The sequence below is a fragment of the Anticarsia gemmatalis genome, chromosome 18 (assembly GCF_050436995.1).
Source record: "Anticarsia gemmatalis isolate Benzon Research Colony breed Stoneville strain chromosome 18, ilAntGemm2 primary, whole genome shotgun sequence".
In the NCBI taxonomy this organism is placed as follows: Eukaryota; Metazoa; Arthropoda; class Insecta; order Lepidoptera; family Erebidae; genus Anticarsia; species Anticarsia gemmatalis.
Window position 1 is genome coordinate 7,615,326 of NC_134762.1, and position 21,066 is coordinate 7,636,391.

At 33.1% G+C, this 21,066-nt stretch overlaps 1 protein-coding gene across 3 annotated transcripts in view; it reads left to right on the forward strand.

Annotated features, from left to right (window-relative positions):
- Window positions 1-20,275, forward strand: part of LOC142980690 (synaptotagmin-10-like) — a 111,128-nt gene extending 90,853 nt beyond the window's left edge. For all 3 annotated transcript variants that reach the window (XM_076126218.1, XM_076126219.1, XM_076126220.1), the window contains exons 8-11: window positions 4,194-4,314; window positions 13,223-13,394; window positions 17,112-17,312; window positions 18,037-20,275. In XM_076126218.1, coding sequence (XP_075982333.1) covers window positions 4,194-4,314; window positions 13,223-13,394; window positions 17,112-17,312; window positions 18,037-18,040 — 498 coding nt within the window. In that variant the 3' untranslated portion in view covers window positions 18,041-20,275. The remainder of the gene's footprint in view (window positions 1-4,193; window positions 4,315-13,222; window positions 13,395-17,111; window positions 17,313-18,036) is intronic.
- Window positions 20,276-21,066: the final 791 nt, after the last annotated feature.

Below are 21,066 nucleotides of genomic sequence, written 5' to 3' on the forward strand. Positions count from 1 at the left end.
TTCGCTGAGTTTGTAGTCCTAGATCATTAATCATTCGTTTCGTTTAAGGCTTGCTACACATACTCGGTTCGGCATTAACGGAAAAAATAAAAGTTTCTTGAGGCAATGTCTAGATGCGCCAACAAAAATAAGCTCAAAACATAAAAAAAAACAACAATAAAACAAACATCAGTGCATCTCGCCATGGCGCCGACTAATAATCGCCCTAATCGGGTAATTGGGTGAAAACCCGAATATGTGTACATAAATGTTTGGGTAAAATGCTGTTTGAAATCGCCGCGCCTTCATTTTTAAATCGAATCGTGAAAATCGAACCTTAAGGAAGTAAAACGGCACAAGCCAAACAGGTGCTGCAATTGCTTCCAGTTGGTTTAGTTGTTCGACAAATACTGCCGAACCGAACGTACACACCCGAATATGACTGTGTGTACCAAGCCTTACTTTGCTCACGCCTCTTTCTCTCCAGACCCTTGGGTCTAGTTCGAAAGACATGCCTTTTATCATGCATCCCGCAACCTTGAATGACCAGAATTTTAAACAGGTGACCTATTTAATTGGGACATTTGATGACGTCATGGAGAATTTCAGGCAATGGGAATTTTGCTAAAATTTAAGATAAAATTGGAATCTTTTCTATTTCAATATTTGAAAACTAAAATTTTTATTTTTAGTAATAGTGTCTTAACTGCTAAAAATGTTTTCCAAAACAGTGAAGATGACAAACAAAAATGATTTTAATACTGTACACGAGTTTCAGACTTACGATAATTGTAAATTTAGGATAATTTGTACTACAAATAAGTTATTTATTATTATAATTACATGAAAATATTTTTGATACAAACATTTCGCAACGACTTTTCTTGTCTTAAAAATAATACGAACATACATAAGCTTGATTGTATTAGATGTTCTAAAATTATAATAATCTAATAATCATTTAATATAATGTCATGCAACGTCAAAAGGTATAAGATAATCACTTAAGGCAATCATATCTCTTAATCCCTTTTAACATTGGAAACAAAGTCTAGTGAGAAAACTCAAAGTTCATTGACCTCAGTATCGTATAACAAGATCTAATTTTCAAGTAATTTGAATTAATATTGACTGAATTGATTGACAACTCATTAGTTAAATCTATGTTAATATTATAAAGCTGAAGAGTTTGTTTGTTTGTTTGAACGCGCTTATCTCAGGAACTACCGGCCCGATTTGAAAAATTATTTTAGTGTTAGATAGCCTATTTATCGAGGAAGGCTTTAGGCTATATACAATATATATACTATATATCTATTAGTATATATATATCATCGCTACGCTACGACCAATAGGAGCTGAGTACCAGTAAAAATACGGGATTTCATCAACACACATACATATAACTTTGAAAAGCAATTGGTATGTTGCCTTGGGTTTGTACGTTCGACGCAAATGCTTAGATAACTCGGCTATCACTGCACAAAATGAATTTATAAGCTTTGTTAAATTTGATTCAAATCTTTGAAATGAACATTTAGAGCTCAATTAATCATTCCAACTTGTTGCAGTCCTGTCTTGAGTTACATCGTTTACTATTCAAAAGTTTCTAAAGTATTTGCTTTTTGTTCTGTAGACGAGATTAAAGACCTTGTAGAATTATTGCTAACAAATAAAATTAGGAGTTATATTTGAATTTAAAATGAATCAGTAATTTAATTTTAATAAAAGTCGTAATATCAAAATATGTAAGTATAGTGAGTTAAAATCCGAGAAAATATAGGTGTTTTTTATGTGCCTTTTGTATCGGGAGTGGATTTTCTCGTTCATTTACGAATTAGAGAACAAATCTGTATAAAGTAAACCGTTATACTACCCCCCCCCCCCTTGCTTACGAGTCAGGCATAGTAAATAATGAAAAAAAAATCTCTACAATTACAGAGAAATGCTAGACGAATACACACAAACCCTTCACTTAAACAAGACTACCGAAAACGTCTGAAAATGGAACCGAGTTCAATGCAACATATATAACGTTAATTAATAGTGCCCATATATCATACAATACTTTACCTGATAAATGAACAATACTTAACCCAACTCTATAATCGGTCACGAGAATCCTAAGTTATTAATAAAACTAATCACGTTTTAATCCGACTGCGGCCGGGCATTTTATCAACCGAGTGGATTCAGGCGTTCACTCACGTGCCTTCACTACGTACTCGTATATTATTTATTATTGAATTGTTATTGAGAACGAATTCTTTTAATAGTAAAGTTATTGCAGTTTAAAGGAAAAATATAACAATACAAGCGACCGAGAGCGACTTCGTCTGCGTGGAATTTCGTAATATTACATGGACGAGATTCTCATATTTAAGAAGTCTCAAATTGTTTCCCCTTGTGATGACAAAAATATTTTAGACTAGCTGACCCGCGCAACTTCGCTTGCGTCATAATTTTCCCCGTTTTTGTAACATTTTTCTTCGCTACTCCGCTCCTATTAGTTGCAGCCTGATGTTATATTATAGCCTATAGCCTTCCTCGATAAATGGTCCATTCAACACAAAAAGATTTTATCAATTCGAACCCGAAGTTTCTGAGATTATCGCGTTCAAACAAACAAACTCTTCAGCTTTATAATATTAGTATACCTTTTTTTTTTTTTTTTTTTTTTTTTTTTTTTTTTTTTTTTTCGTCAGGGAAACCAATCGGGGTCGCTGTAAGTCGACCCACCGGCTAGGTCCCCGTCGCACTGGGACTGCGCAAACGGGGTATGTGGTCCGCCGTAGAGCCCACTAAAAACCTGACGAGTGTCCAACCGCTTCCGCAAAGACGTGCGCCGGGATAACCGCAATAAGCTAGTACCGCAAGACGCACGCCATGCGCGGCTCGCCCCCTGTAGGGGGGCCCTACCTTGGGTGATGCCGCCTGGGTATAATATTAGTATACCTAGATATTCCGAACAAGTATTAACTTCTTGCCTTCGTCACGGCGGTTTGTTGCTATATTGAGACACGCAAAGTTATTTGGCGCGAATATACTTAGAGTTCATAGGTTTCAAGGACGAACGTTATTTGCTTATAGTATTGTAATTGCCCCTAAACTTTATTATTTCAAGGAATGTCAACATTACCTTGAGGTGTAATTGTTCCATTTAGCTTGTAGTTTGTAGAATGTTTAGTCCATCCATACAAAAGCTATATTAATAGTTATGAACGCTTGGGCTTTACCTGTGATGACTTATAATGGTGAATTTAATAGCCATGGACACAGAAGCTACTATTTTGTCCATTATCTTGCTTATACATACAGTTTTTAATATAATATATATTTGGAATTAAAATTATCTCTCATTAACGACGAGAACAAGGCCACAGAAGTGTGTTTTTTATCGTTTGCATCAGCATCGAATTACTAATTTTCATTTCACATATTTAGACTCGGAAAACAGTACAGAGTAAAAGCGAAACATTGCAAAAAAACCTAGTTTGTAGAACCTATTTCAAAAGCTTTATCCAGTCTATAGATTATAAGCAACCTATATCAAGTGATGACAGGTTATTATTTTAATTTGGAAGCCTTTCAGTTCTTGTAATTGTTCGTTATCGAAAAATAAATCCTATTATTTTTTTGTAGGTCTGACCTAATATTCTTTATTACAAAAATGTTTTACACGCGAAATTATTAAGGTTTTTGTAATTATTTTGCATGATTTTATTTGTTTGTTAGTTTGTTTTTTATTTAATTGGGGTTTTTAGTTACACAATATTCATTCTATGTCAAGAATCATATTTTTTGACATTATAAAAATGGGACAGTCTACATTTAAGTAAACTGTTATAATGTTGGTGTAGATCTAAAGCACCCCTTCTCTCATTCTGGGAATCGATCCACACCGTGTTTGTACAGTAATTTGTTTCTTTAGAACTTAAGTAATTCTATGAATATAACAGAATGAGAAATAACTCTAGTAATAAACGTACAAGAGAGTTGCAGATGTCCAAAAATATTTATTTGCATAGTTATTCGCATCGCAGTATACATATATTGGGATGTAAAAATATTTCACAAATTACTTTTAACGAATATTTAAGTTTTACTTGATATTTAACTTAATTAATAACAAAATGTGTTTTTAAAAGCTATAGTATTTATAGGAAAAGGGATTAAACATAGTTTTACATTCACTACTTGTCGTTTGTCAACAGGAAAAGAAAGACCTCGGCGAACTGATGCTGTCGCTATGCTACTTGCCAACTGCTGGACGTCTGACCGTCACCGTGATTAAAGCTAGGAACCTGAAGGCTATGGACATCAATGGATCATCAGGTCAGTTCTAAATATAAGTAATTGTGGTTTATTTATTACATGCTAGAGATGTCAAAGAGAAAGAGTGTACAACTACGATTCAATACAATATCTGCTGTGTTCGAACGTTTCTTACAATACTCTTAATATTTAAGTCAGCAATTTTTCACCACCATGTTGTATCTAATGATCTGACAACGAAGAATATAAGTTAAAGTGGCCCTCTTGCTCATATTTAACTCGAAGAAAAAGTAGCCTTTATTTAACATCGGGTCTTCAAGTATTTCAAATTTCATTATAATTAGCTGAACCCTGAAAGCATATAAAAAGCACACAGGCCAAACAGACTTTTAAATTATTTTTTAAAATTGGTGTGCCAATAGTTTTAAATAACCATGCTAAGTGGCGTAAGAATGTGCCCATAGTTTGAAACAACTTAGTACTTAACCATAATTATACAGGTTCTAACGCGAATATTTGAGCTCAGACATAATGATTTCCTAAAGCAAAGAAAGCGCTTTCAGAATGTATAATCATAGGATATTCACGTTAAGGAAAGATTTCATTAATGCTGTAGACTTTATGAGTTAATACCGGCTTTAAACCTGAGTTTACCCGTTTGCAAGCGCCCACGCTATGTTTAACAAAGCTTAGACTATTTTTAGTCAAACACATAGCTTCAATCAACTTTCTTATCCAGTAATCCGTAAGTAATAACTTCTAAAATTTGAAGTAAAACGTTACTAAAAATAACTAGTAATTACGTTTTAGGGTTGGTACAATGTGACTTGTTTACCCCCAGTTTCTGAGGTACATTTAGCGGTAGTTTATCTATTCAATAGTGTCAAAACTCATACAAGAAAAGCTATTGAATAGATAAACTACCGTTGAATTTGCTTAGAAACCGAGGGTTAGTAGGTGAAAGAGCTGTTTGAAAGATATTATATTGAATATTCGCTGAAGGTTGAATGCTTGAATTTTATTCATTAGCGTTTAAGCTTATATAAACATGATAGTTTGAATAGATAAACTACTGCTAAATGTACCTCAGAAACCGGGGGTTCATCATGTCACGTCCTTTATAACCACAATTATTACAGAAAGGATGATTACAAATGGCATATAAATCCAAAACCTTTTTTGTGAAGTAGGTACTTAGATTCAAAAAGTTATCTTGATTTGGTGTGGAAACCGAAGCACGTCGTATAATGCTTGAGAATTTGCAATTGTATGCGTTTTGGGCTTATACTTGAATTAGGTCCTATTTGCAAATTCCAGACTCATTAGTTTTCTCTTCATGTTCTGTAATAGAGCGTATTACAGTAATTGATATCTAGATAGCACTCATTAATAGTGCAATACAAAACTAAATAAATATGAATTTTCTTTCATTAAATAATACATTCCAGAATATTTTTACGGCTAAAATCTTGCATTGTGTGTAACATGCATATATTTACATACACCGTGTGAATAACTAATGTTTAACCAATTTTGGACCTCAACTAAAGACAAAAATAGCCGTAAAATTAACTGGATTTAGAACTAGTTTCTAGGCAAAATATAACCATAACTATAAGTAAACTACCTGTCTAAGTTTAAACGACCTAACTCAATCAATTTTAAATATATTTACTCAGACTTACCTACAGTACTTCAACATTTTATTAATCAAATAATTCTGGATAAGGTGTCAAATTTATCAAATTAAGGTTTACCCTTTTAATAAACTAAAACCTATTAATAGACTCAAAAGGTCATGTTTAGTTACACAAGTAATTATTTTGTTATTTTATTTCGGCCATGTGTAATTGAAATGGGTGTGCCTCGAAGGGATCAGCGATCAGATTGGATTAACAATTTTAGGATTGAAATATTCTATAAGCATTTATTTTTATTACTCTTGGTTTTAAGCATTGACCCTACAGTTGTTGTTAAAAAGAAAGAAAAATTAAATTGACTATTAGTGTACTTTTCTCACTTAGTATAAGATTACTCGATGGTTTCTCTGAGAAATAAATATTTCAGTTTTAAGAGTAAATTCAAATTCTGGATTCCATTTGAAAATCAAATGTCTGCCACCTGCTGAAATGTAACGTGTAATGTAAAAAAAAACATAGTAATTAATTATTACACAAAAAATTGTTGAAAATATAATAATATTTAATATTTTACTTTAGAAGACTGCAACAATCATGTTGATTATTGAAATATCTATACTTATAATAAATCTGTAGAGAGGTCAATTCTGTACATTGAATATATTTAAAAAAAAACCAATGAGGGATGTTTAGTAACGGATACTGATACCGAATCTGCAATTTATAATTTTCTTTTCTGTCTGTCTGTCTGTCTGTCTGTCTGTCTGTCCTCCGTCTGTATGTGTCGCTATCACGTAAAAACTACCGGACAGAATGCACTGAAATTTGGTATATGCATAGAATAAGTAGTGGAGCAATTTCTAGGATACTTTTTATAGCATAAAATTTCAAAGATTTTTAGAAAATTGAAAAAAATACGTAGAAATCGTTTGAACCTGCGTTTCCCTATAGAGACCATAGATGGCGTTACAATCCATTTCACAACATTCGCATAATTAACGCGGCGCCTGCCGTATCGATACCTGTTGTTCGCACCAACCAATAGATGGCGTTATAAACCGCAACAAAGCATGTTTTTTCTAATTCATTTATTTTGATGGCTTTATTGTAAAAAAATACCTTTGAAACATGCTATACATTTATAAGATTTTTAAACATAAATGTTGTATGATATATTACACAAAAATGTTGGTTTACGTGGGTCCGGTGCGATCGGGATATCCTAGATGGCAAGCCGAGTAATTTCGTTCGCCGCAACTGGCAGATGGCGTTGTTGTTCGAATCACATAATATTTAATAACCAAATCAATTGGTTGCATTAAGGAAATAAATTGGATAGCTATGAAACAGACTATGTGGTAAGTTTTAAAAAATAAACAACGGATGATATAAGTATAAAAAATAATTACGGGTTACGCGGTTTCGGACGTATCATCGCAAGTATACATTATTACGCGTCTGAAGAGCTCCGGCGCAGATAGGACCTATAATAATATTCTGAATCCAGACGGGTAAGCAATGGTCAGTCTATTATAAGGTATTATATTTTACACTGTAAACTGCTACGGATACAGACGAGAGCGGAAAAGAAGGTAACCACAGGAAATCAGGCCTGCCTGAGCCTGTGTCACATTGTGTGCCTTTCGGGTCCCTTTCGTAAATAACCATTAGATGACAAAAGAGTTGTTAACATTTTTATGTGTAGGTGTATCGAGTGCTTCGCAATTCGCGTGCTCAAACGAATAAGCAACAGTACGAAATTCACGCGAGCGGAGCCGCACGGGTCAGCTAGTCAATATATAAATAACAACTTAAATAACAAAACACGTATCCTCTCATCTCTTTAACATATTACATTACCATTTCCTAATAGCACGGTGACACAAAAACAAAATGTTTTCACGTAACAGAGAGACGGCCATTTCTAAAGTTGTATCGGAAACAGACAAGTAAAGAATACTAATGCGATCCCTACCACGGTATTTGGGATAAATACGCTTGATGAACCTTGAGAAGACCTTTAAGAAATATTTAAGTAATCGTCTTATTTGAAATTTGGTGTTCTGCATTCGTGGTCTGGTATTTCCTTATTCATATTCGATATGTAAACTAGGTCAATAAATAAATAAAGATTAGTTTATAGTGGTGATCGTATATTGCATGATCGCATAGGCTTGCTGTTAAGGCATTTTTTTGTCTGTCTATATGAAATAAGAAAAATTATGGACTTGCTTGACACTTAATAATAAAAAAAATTGTAATGTTTAGGTCATTGAGATAATTAGAGTACAGAACTTTAGTATTCTAATCCTGTCAATAATTTTATGTTACTTAACTTGAACCAATTCAACAATTACAATATTAAATTCTTCGTATTTCGAATTCCTATATCTGTGGCTACAAGGGTAATCAAAAACTCATCTAATTTCCAATATTGTCCGACCAATATCGGTCGCATTAAAATTTCGATTGTATCTACTTTGATTGGACATTTCGGTGTCCAAACGGTGATTGAGGCCAGTTTCAATTCTGTGAAGGGTTGGTTACAAATGTATTCTTAGCTAAGCTTTTTGCAACACATCATATTTTATTATTATTCGTTTTTACCTGCAACTTCGTTTAAGAAATGATTAGATTAATCTGAGAAACGAACACTCTTCGTGTCATATTTCAAACAAAAGTGGATTTGTCTTAAAAGACTTACAGACATACCACATACATACATTCATCACCTAGCAAATGAGAATAGTTTCAAGATCAATGAATATTTTACATTTTTTTAATTACTTTGTACTTCAATATTAGTAGCTCTTTGCTACCTCCAGATACATTTCGGTCAACTTTACAAACTGAACTCTGACAGATTTATCTATCACTTTCTATTGACTAAACTACCCGGAAAAGCCTTTAAACATTTACGTGGGTGTTCAAAAAGAAAATTATTTCTGCTATTGGTTTACCATTAACGGTAAAGTAGTTCCAACGATAAAAGGCATCAGATTGCTTTGCTGAAGGACGTTTAAAAACTGAAATTGTGTAATGGTTGTCTGGTTCAAATGATATTGTTACCCAATATTGAACGCTTCGATTACGTCAACGCATGAAGTGGTCTGAGCAAGCAATTGTTGAAATACTTTTAATATTATCGCATGTATTGAAATAAACTTATATTAGACATTTACGAAAATACATAAGTTGATGGTTATGTTTGGCGTTTGGGCTATGTGGGTATTTAAATTAGATGGTAAATCCATCATGCGTTTTTGGTCTTAGCTTACTTGACGTTTCGGCACAATTAACATGAGTCATGGTCACATATAAACCGATTAAATAGTAATTGGATATTTTTCCACTTACACATGCAAGGATTATCTTTGAGAAATGAAGGCTTAATCTTAGTGAGTCTGTGGCTAAATCCGGGCTTCCATTGAAAATTTCTCAACAAAACTAGCTATAAAGTTTCACGTATCCAATCGCTCGTTAGTACTATGATCCGAGTCGAGGATTTTGTCTTATAATAATATAGTGATAGAAAGTTATGAAACGTCATACATAGGTTTATTAACTTAAAAACATTGTAGAGATCAACAATGGTGCGATTAATTATATACAATTAGTAGTATCTAGTGTCAAGAGTTTGACATTAAATGTTCTTAAAGATCCGAGTCATCAACATCGGCATCAAGTTTTCATACAAAATTTGACGATTGCTAAACAATTGTCTATAATCGATAGTGGTAGAAAATATCCCTTAAACTGCTATCTTTATATATGTAATTCTTCTGTAAGTGTGTCACTGAACTTCTCTTAAACGACTGGACCGGTTTTGATGAAATTTTTAGGGTGTATTCAAGGGGATCTGAGAATGGTTTAGATTCATCATTCACATTTTTGTCCGCTGGACAATGTTTTTAATTAATTTTTAATTTATTAGACAGGACAACGTCTGTCGGGTCCGCTAGTATTCTATAAAACATCACGGTATTGTTGTTTCGATTGTAACTCATGCATTAGGTACGTGTATTATTATAATATGAACATAATTATATTATTACATTTCATCGTCAAAAGCGGTCTTCTTTCTTCTTTGAACCATCAAAACTTTTCCCATAAGTGTAAAAGACATCAATCAAAATCCGGAGACGAAATAATCTATAATACCGTCATTATAATTGAAAGTTCTCAAGTAGAATGAATGGCAGTAATTTGTCGCCACGTCTAAGGCATGCGGTTGAACGATTTGTCAGTGCCGAGCGCAGTATGAATAAATTGTAGGTGAAGTTTTTGTTCAGACTGTCTGTGTAGAAGGAAATGAATTCTTTGGTGTTCTTTTAGTTTTTGTTTTGGATAATCAAGGAAAGTTTAAAGGCGCTTTTGAATTACTTACGTTATTGTCATGATTCCGCTAATTGTTGTTTGAAATGTGTGTGTGACTTAAAAAGGTGTAGGTGATATTTTTGTTTTTGTTTAAATTCTCCACATTCCTATAACGTACAAATATTAAGGCCGTTTAGTAACGATATAGCATTAACGTTGTTCAGAATAACTTTGACTATATAAGGGAACTATAGATCGGCTTTAACAACCCTTAAAAACACCACGACTTGAAATGAGACACAATTAGGCAGTAGCAAAAAAATAACTAATGAAACATTTTTTTTAAATAACATTTATAGCAAATAACCTTTACTCTCCAAGCAGCGATGCTCTATTGATTTTATCTATCACACAGCACCCGTAGCAGAGACAGAATACAAACACCGCGAACTAAGTCTAAGTACTAATTGGTACATAAAACTTGGACGACACGTGCGAAACAACAAATAAGAGCATCCCTTAAGAAAAACATTACGCTCGTGTATCGGCTATAAAGACGCCAATCGGCTATTTCTAAAGTTGTTAGCGGTTTGTTGGGGTTAGAATACAGATGTCCTTTGTTTTAGGGGTCGGTTTTGCACCTGTTGTAATATTCGAATTTTACGAAATACCTTCTATGCTTCGGACATTTTTGAGGACTAGAAAACCGTGAATCGATTTTGTGGTGATGTCAACATTTTTTTTTTAAAGCTCATCCGGTGGATTTCGAGTGTGGGATCTACATTTCAAAACTACTGTTTCGCGTTTATTTTTATGAAGATGCTATTTTTTTTTCTTTTTTGGATTGAGCATAATTTGTTTGCTTTTCAGATAATTTGAAGAAACTTTTTGTATTAATGTAAAATTCTGGCAGGATTATTAAAAATTCGAAAAAAAAACACATTATTATTTAAAAAATACCGCTATTAAAAAGTATACTCACAGAACAAAAGTCCAATGTCAATTGAATAATACAAAAGGTTGTGATCAAACTTTAAGCAATAATACGTAAAAGTGACTTTCGTCTAGTGCGTACCATATTCGCCCACATACAAGAATCTAGGGCAAACCTTTTAGGAGTTTTGTGCCTTTGTTTACTATGTGTTAGGCCATTTAACGGGTCCTAAGATAACTTGAGAAATTAGGCTAATTGTTATAGAGCCTATTTCTGGCCTTTTGTGACGAAAAGGATCAGTTGTCGGGTTATAAGATAATGGTAGCTAATGTTAGTACTTTATTACAAAGACAGCTGTAGATAAATGTAACAAAGTGCGTTTATGACTTTTTTTTTTTCAATTCTACTATAATGGTATGGAAGGGTTTATAACTAGACTTTACCACAATAAATATTGAGACACAAACACACTTCCCTTTTAATTTAATTTTAACTTTATTAAAAGTTTAATTTGTTGTTTCAGATATTTTTATAGTTATCGCAATAAATATGGCATCAAGTACTGTAGTGATCTGGCTCAAAAAATAATTTACTAGTTCTTTGTTTTCACATCTTAGTTAAATATAATACATAATATATTGTTTTCATTAAGTTGCATCTAAACGCAAAGTGTTCCACAGCTTTTCCACTACAAATTTCCCTCCAGATTTTCCCACCAGATATCCTCTCATCCTCTGATTACCATAAAAGTAAGCCTACCTATAAAATATTCCAAAGATATACCGGTAGAAGAGCGGTCTAGATTTCAACACATTGAATATATGGCGGAGATATTAATTTGCATACTATTCTGTTGAACGATGTCTACGAAATTATCATTTAAAGTGATGTTTGTATCTGAAAGTGGTTGTGTTTTGTATTTTGGAAGGAGTATCTCCTTTAGCATGTTTAGAAATATAGTATTACTAGCCTGTATCCCTGGTTTGCAAAGGCCTTCCTCGTGGCTTTCTACTGAAGTCTGTCCTCGGTGGCGGTTTGATTATGATTACATCATAGGTTGAAGGTGATAAGCTCATCCTCTCGTTTTTTAAGGGGTTACCTCGTCTGACAGTTGGCTATATTTGTTTATTGGATTATTTGCGGTTCCACCCTGTTATGATAATATCACCAAGTCAAAAGAAATTTAAATCTTCAGGCGTTAACATGAAAAAAGACAAACAAAAGCACGTTTGGATTTTTTACATTTATGTTAAGGATTTAGATAATGGTGACACCTTTTGGCTGATATCTTTTTTGTTAAAACTACACTCGAATTAAATTAATCTATTATGAGAAAGTTAAATATTTATCTCAATAAACACAAACTTACTAAAAATTATCATCGTAACAAGAAACAGAGAAAAAGCCCCTACAGTCTAAAAGTCCGTAATACGGTCTCATTGTCAAAAGAATTTAAAATAAATACGGACAAAGTCGAGCAATGGCTTGTTTATCCCACCCAGTAGATAACAATACAGTTCTTATTATTTCAAATGCCCCGCATTCCGACGTATTGTGTGAAAGCTACGGGCACGTTTCGATAAAATGATAATCATCTTACACACTTCAGTGTACTAGATAAATTTATTTTTGGGCCATTTTACAAGGTGATGGTTTGAACTTGCTAAAGGAAATTAAAGTTGGTTGCATATTTAGATTCCAAAGTGTTTTTTTAGTGCAAATGCAGCTCCTCAAATGTATCGCATGTTTTTTTCTTTTTACAAGTAGGTAGTACCAATTTACAAAAAAATGGTAACTGAGAAAATCTCGTTCTCTATAAAGTAACCATTGTACCGACTGTAAAGATATTGTTATCGTTTCGAAAGCTTCTAATATATAATCTAATCTAAATAATGTTCAGACCTTAATACGATTAAATGTATTCCCAATAAACCCTATTTTGTTATCATAATCAAAAATAGAATTAGATAAGTCTTTCAATCTATCATTGAACACTAGACAGGTTTCGAAGTCATAGACATGTTCTACCAAACTCCGCCTTAAAAACCAACGTTTAACATTATTCTTTCTTCCACAGACCCATACGTGAAGATCTGCCTCATATGCCAGGGCAAGCGCATCAAGAAGAAGAAGACCACCGTTAAGAAGAACACGCTGTCACCGGTCTACAACGAGGCCCTGGTGTTCGACCTCCCTGCTGAAAATGTATACGACGTAACGCTTCTAGTCAAGGTCATTGATTACGACAGGTCAGTACAGAACTTTTTACACTATTTTAATGTTTATTTGAACCTTTCATTCAGGGGTCTTCTTTAGTATCCGAAGGTTTAACTTTAAGGCTAAGTTCATATAATCGCGCGAAGCCGCGCGGAACTTTCGACCGCGCGGTACAAGATCAGAGTAAACAGCTAGTATTGTCTACATCACCGCCAGAAACCGCGCGGTTTCTCGGTTCTGTTACCGCGCAGCTCCGCGCAACCATATGAACTTAGCCTAAACCATCATATCTGACGACTAATTTAAACTCACTGGTCGATTGAGTCTGTGGTCCAGCGGTATTTAGTATTTATTGCTATTGCGATGCAAAAAATCTGTGTGATGATGATCAGGGATTGTGTCAGAATGATTGTAGCCAAGAAATTTTCCGTGATTGCCTGAAGGTGGAATGGGTCTTACTTGATGTTTTTACCGATTTAGTAGGTCTCCCGCTTGCTTGATTAATATCAATAAATTTTTTTTTTTCGTCTTATGTAAAATAGATGGGTAACTGAAATCACGTAGTTATTTATCTTTAAATAACAAGCAAATAATAGTATCTTACTTCGAGCTCAACAGCTTTGTCTAGCTGAAACTTTATCAACACTTAATAACAAATTCTTGAAGCTGTCATCACCAAGATAAAGTAATAACTTAATGTTCAAACGAAACTAGTTTGATGCGGTCTTTTGATGAAAATCATAAAGTTCGCGACTTATAAACTTTGACTCAATTTGATACTTGCCTAGTTAAGAAATCGCATTTACGCCTTTTTAACTCAGGGTACAGTTACGAGCAAAAAATTCGTATACCACGTAATATTTTTAACAGTGATTTATGAAAACTGATGTGATAATGCTGTGGTCATGTATAGTATACGTATAAAATACTGCCATGAAATAGGCTCCGTTAGATTGTCATTAACGACGCATAAGACCGAGACTATCGAATGATTTCTGTGGATTCTTAGATGTATGGCCAGTTTGACCCTATAATAGAGAAGACTAGAAGTTCAAAACTTTGCTCACCTTTGAGATAAAGAGCGAGGTTAAAATAAATAAAGCCTTGTTTTCGACACAATATTAATTAATTAGACAAACGACGACCACGAGAAAAGTTACTAAACATTTTTTTGATGACAATAATACAAAGGATATTATAGGATTGAATATACATATTTTTACCCAGGACTGTACCATTACTTTGAAAGCACTTTATTAATAGTACACCCACACGTACAATTTTAGTTCGGAATTTACACAATTTTGATTTTAACTCGTTAACGAGTTAGAAACTCTTTACTGGTTGCGGTAGGTGGGCTGTATTGAAAAGTAACATTGCTGTTATGACATCGGTTCTAGGAAAAAGAAGGTAGAAAGGGTGTTAAGGTGTTCCGTACTTCGTAGTAGGGCTTCGATAACAATAATTTATGTTAAAATTGAATTTGAAATGTGAGTATGAGAACCTTCGTATTGATATCGCTGTTGATTTTTGTATAAATTGTATTTAAAAAATCGAGTAAATATAGTCGTGCACAGAATAATATGGTTAACTGTACTATTTTAATAAGTTAACATGATTAAAAATAGTCTTATAGTAAATAATCTATAACCAACACACCCATGTAATTAGACTTCCGTGTAAATAAATAGAGAGGTGCACTTTCTTATGGAAAAATTTAGGAATCTTGTTCGACCATGTTTTTCTATTACCATGCTTTACCAATCTTCACCTGTGTAGCACTGACTTAAGTAAAATTTAGATAAAAGTATACTTGTATAATTTAGTCACCGTGAATACGTAACAAGCAGACAGAGTATTTTTCACACTAATATAATCAATAATGGATACAACATCACTGATATCCATGAGTACTACATTATATACTAACTACAATACTACTATACTATTTCAATGACGTCCCAACTACAGAATACGGAATACCTTCAACAGGTTTCATGTAATGCTTCTGCTTTGACATGCCTATGTACTTTGATCAACCTGCAAACTGCAATCGGAGTATCGGCCGGATAACCTGAAATTATTTCCAGACTACCTTTTATACGGATGGAGTAATATGAGATTGAATTCCTAGATTTAATCTTTGCTAGGAGTATGCTAGATTAAGGCTGTAAGGTTGAATTTTGTGTCGTAGTTATTTTGTATTGCTACTTTGCGTTTTGGTTAGTGATTTGGAAATGAATCATGGTTGGTTTTCGATTTAGGGTGCTTTGTTTTCATGAATAATATTGCACATATTGGTATTGTTCATAGATATAAGTTAGAAATATATTCCAGTTTGCATATTGAGATACCAATTGCAAATAAATTGAAATAAGTAAATTTCGGCAAAAAAACATTCTATCGCCATTATAATTATCATTTTCGAAAATTCAAAAATTTGGAATGAATAAAAAAGGTTATGAGACAAAGTGTTTATAATTTTTTATTCCGAATGTATTTTAAAATAAAGCCTTACAAAATATTCCTACATCTATCTTTCAAAATGAAAATTGAAAACTTTGAAATAATGTTTAATGGATCAGTCCTTCTTAGAATTGGGGATCTTTGCTTCCCCGAAATGTTTAGAAAATGGTTCTATGGTTGGCCTCTTTTTACGTACTGACCTTGGCTTATAATGAAATTATATAAACGTACATCGTAAAGCACTTCATTTTGAAATTAAGTACTTATTTGTACTGACAGTCGATCGTGATGTCTTCATCTTTTCAATAGCTACTTTTTTATAGATAAATGTCACAACGTCCGCATAGAATCAGATAAGTGATCGCAAATGGATTGATCTCTTTATATCGAGTTATTATCGGTAGAAACTATTAAGTTGTTGTTACTTGAAGTAAGTGTGCGTTTATTATAACAAAAAAAAACGTGTTGAATATACCAAAATATCTATCTAATTTAAAAACCAAAAACAAGTGTCAAAGATCAAGAACAACATAAATTAGGGTACAATTTAAACTCGTTAGCTTTTCTTATTTGATTATTTTGAAATTACTATTTGTTTTTAATTAATTATTTGTAAATTTACTGATTATTCTGATATTTTATTGCTCCAAGCCCAGTCTTTTAATACTACCTCTTGTAGTGAAAGCTGTGCTTGTCTCGGCTTCAAATCGAATTGCGTGTGAAAACTCCACTTTCGCTTACATTCACTTCACTGGAACTGCTCTCGTGAGATTTGTGAAGTGCGAAGGATTACGTTCTAACAGTCGTTGCGGCTTATTTATTACCGCGCTCGACCAGGAACTTTAATTAATTGTTTAGAAGGAAACATTTTTATTTTCTTCTATTTTAAATTGATAAGTATGAATACTGTGTCATGGGGGACTTTTTACTTTTACTACTAGACGCGTACAATAAATATCAAAGAAATATTTGTTCGTGAAGAAATCGATTAGATGCAATAGTATCTAGTAATTATATTTTTTTACCAACACTATATTAATTTACACACCATGTTAATTTGATATTACAATGTTCACGTGGATTCCTTTGCTAAAGAAATGAGTGTCAATAACAAAAAAAATATGAATTCTGATTTGATCTTGGCACATAAACACGTCAAGGTGGATTGACCCATCAAATTTTATTTAAACCAATAAATAGTAGTATAAGGAACAAAAATATTTATTATATCTTTCGTATTTCATATGGACGGCAATAACAAAGCTTCTTCTCCTTGTCAACAGGATTGGCTCAAACGAACTCATCGGCTGTACAGCAATAGGCTCGACCCTGATCGGCATTGGTCGCGACCACTGGCTGCAGATGCTGGACAACCCTCGCAAGCCCGTAGCGCAATGGTACCCGTTGAACAAGAGCCCACCTGCTAACGTCATGCTGCCCAGCAATGACGCGCAGAACGCGGGCCTTAGCTGCTTGAATGGAAGGTGAGTTACATGAAAAATTAACTATATTATTGTAACAAATTAAATAAACTTTGACGAAATTATAGAGTGTATAAAAATATACGATTATAGAACACAAACAGGTAGTGCACAGTATGTTTGTAACTCACGGTCAACGCGTTGGCCGCTGGCAGTAGGCAGCTTTTAGTAAATGGTGGATAGATAAGACATTGAGAATACCACTATTCATATTCTCTAATTTATAAATCGTAAGTTTATAAAAAATATCTAGTCTTGACTAACGTTTTAGCAAATAAAATCAGAATTGTAACATGTATAAAGTATGTTTTGACTGTACACATATTATTTTTTTGATACAGGAAGAAAAACATTATTTGAATAATATTTGAACGAGGCAAAGGAAGCAAATTAAAACCGCCTTTTAGGATTTATGTTTGCCTTTCTGTTTCCGCATAAAACATATCTTTTACCTGTTGAATGTGTAGAAAGAAACCTCGGTTTCGATATCAATCTGAGGATAAATCAACTACGAAATGATTAGGATTTGTAGAGTCATTAAAGAACAAAGAATTATAAAGGGCTAGAAGACGACTTTAGTTTTCAATTCTACTGCTATAGCCCATAGCTTGGTGTTATATAGCCGTAAGCGTTCCTCAATAAGTGGACTATTCATTATTAAAATATTTTTCAAATCAATCGGGTAAGGAATGGGTAAAATGTATTATATTATAATTTTATTTCACAGATGAAGAGATGGACTCAAAAGGACTGAAGATATTAACATCAATTGTGATGGCGTCAGATATTTATTGTAGGCGGTATTCTCGCGATGCCAAACATTAAATAAGTAAATGTGATTATATTAAACGGTTGTATGTCCATTTACTGTAGACAAACGAAGCAGATCAATGTTACGTGATAATGAAACGTAGAGAAAGAGAATTAGCATAGATGTCAGTTGACGTAGAAATGAATTTATCCATAGACGTTCTAAATGTTTTAGATAAAAAAAAAACATATAATTTTAAAGTAGTATTGATAATCCAATGTATTCTCATATCATTGCCATTCATTTCCTATCTGTATTCTTTACTGATCCTGTATTTTTTCATATTGTATACAATGTTACTTCTATTTATACCTTGGAATAACGCACATTTCAAATTCAAGACTTATCACGTCATGTACATATTATATTATTATAAATGTTGTATAGTTGTTGTCTTTGCGGTAAGCATATTTAAAACTGTCGTCGTATCTAAACTATTTGATATAATAATAAATTATAATTATATATTATATTGCACAGAGTTACGATTTGTTGAAAATGGACGAATGTTACAAACATTCATTTGTCGGACAATAATGTAGATGGAAATATATATGCGAAATACTTATTATATATTATTTCACAAATACGGCACAAGAATTCTATCGTTTGGTATATAAATTATATATATGTATATGTTACATGAAAATTGTAAGATTAAAACGAAGCTTTAAATCGTGTTAAAATTAAAATATATCTAAAAATATATCAATGTATTTTAAAGTATATATTAATAAGTTTTACATTATATAAATGTTTTTTAAAATAACGAACATTTAATTTAGCATTTTGCGCTTTTAAAAGTGTAATTTTACAAATGGCTGAGCCATAATTCTAAATGATTATTTTTGAATTGACTATGTTATTATTTATGATGTAGCTCCACACTTTGTTCGATTGTAATAATAAATAAGAAGATTATAGTCAAAGTAATTTATAGCGATTGGATAATCCCAAAACCCTTTTTTTCGATCGAACGTAGCTTAAAGTGACTTCGATGTAATCAATTATATTGCAACGTATAACATTATTTTATCTGAAAACTTTGATGTACCTATATGTATACTTAATATAAGATTAATAATAAGATTAGATGCCCTCTCTACACCTACTAATTTCCAACACAAAAATGTTATCAAAATCTGATTCCTAAATGACGATATTTTTCTGACAAGTCTCCGAGATTAATGAATTGAAGACGGAATTGAATGTCGCTAATGGAAACGTGAATTTTTGAAAGGGAAAAAAACATATTTTGTGGTTCAAAAATACATATCCAAGAAAATCATTAACTAGAAGATTAATGTGTTTGAAATGACACGAATCTTTTTTATAATCGTGTCAAATAAGAGAGTTTTTGAACATCGTATTTTCCGGATTTTGAGTCGGAATTTTTGTATGGCTGGTACGCCCGGATCCAGTCGGTTCACATCCGTTTCCCGGCACAATCGGTGCTGGGACCTTTTGCTCCCTTTGTGGACTTTAAGGGTCATATACCCTTTGAAGCGTTTGAAAGCAGTTGCATTTTTTCTAGTCGAATGCACACGGGAAATGTCATCCCATTATTTGACTGTGCTGTTCGTGTACCAACCGGGCTTTGAATATAAAAGTTTGACATTTAAATACTCATAATTGTGCTAAGATTTGTTTTAATGTTGGTTTCCAGGGAGAGTTTATACGGGTCTTTATCCCTTACAAATTATTGATAATTATTAAGTTATGTAGCTAAAGTTTGCAAACATAAACATCCATTTGTAAGCAAGACCATAGTATATTTATGTGTGATTTTTTACGAACCATCGAACGGCAATCGAAACAGTAGTATGATTAGTAAATTGAGAAATACTTACCTAGAAAAAGTTCCAAACACACGTTTCGTTTTCTTCGCCTGACTTAAGTCTAGTGAATCAAGATTTGCTTGAAAATGACGCCATATTAGAGTTAAAATGTATTCATACTTATAAACTCTCGCTGGATAGCAACAGATATATAAAACTAATGGAAAAGAACAGTACAAGAGATGGTTGAACGAGAGGTAATATTTTTGTATGACTCTAGGATACTTGTCGTAAATGTTACTAAGTCTTTATACTGTAAACTGTTTAGATTTAAGTCAATGTAAGTACTTATACTGATTTATGAATAAAATGTTGACATTTTTACTTTTGCATTTTATTTTCTACCTTATCAAGCCTTAGCAATCCTAACTTGCCACCTTTATATTACCTGGGACTAACATTGAAAAAAGCGAAACTCGGGTGTACACTCCTCTGCCTACTCCTACGCGTAAAATGAATTCGCGTAAAATGAACGTTATTTACAAGTGCATGTATGTATTTTGAGGTTATTTCTACCATTAAGATGAGTCAGGCTGGCAGTAGTAGACTTTACTCTACCCTGCAATCGCGAGAACGACAAACATGACGAGATGCTTCAAATATGGCGAACGCGACTACAAAGAGCTGCCTACGTTATTAACTACACCCTATATCTAACAGCGAGAAGACGCAACAATTGAATGCATTTGTCATATGGAGTAGTCTAATTCAGTCAAGTTCATTTCACACGTGGGAAAACGGGTAAGCAACACGATAAAACATCAAGCCGGTAAAAATGCAAGGCTACGCGAGGAAAGTTAAGGTATGTATTTGTCCAAAAAAGAGTATGTGTCGTGCTCACAATGTGAGGCCAGATTCCGTTTGACTCGTTGAGAGCAGTTCGATGACACGTGCCGATCTGCCTTTTATACACCGTACAGGAAGAATTTTAGCGTGATTACGATTTTTTGACACAGAATCGCTTTTGCGTCAAGTATTAGGGCACTCAAACCTCGTTAGAGGCCATTTATTTTCGAAATCGATTAAATTACACATAACATTCTAAAATTATCGATTTTTAATTGATACTAGAGTTATTTTATTTTTTTTGCAAAAGTTCTGTTTTTTC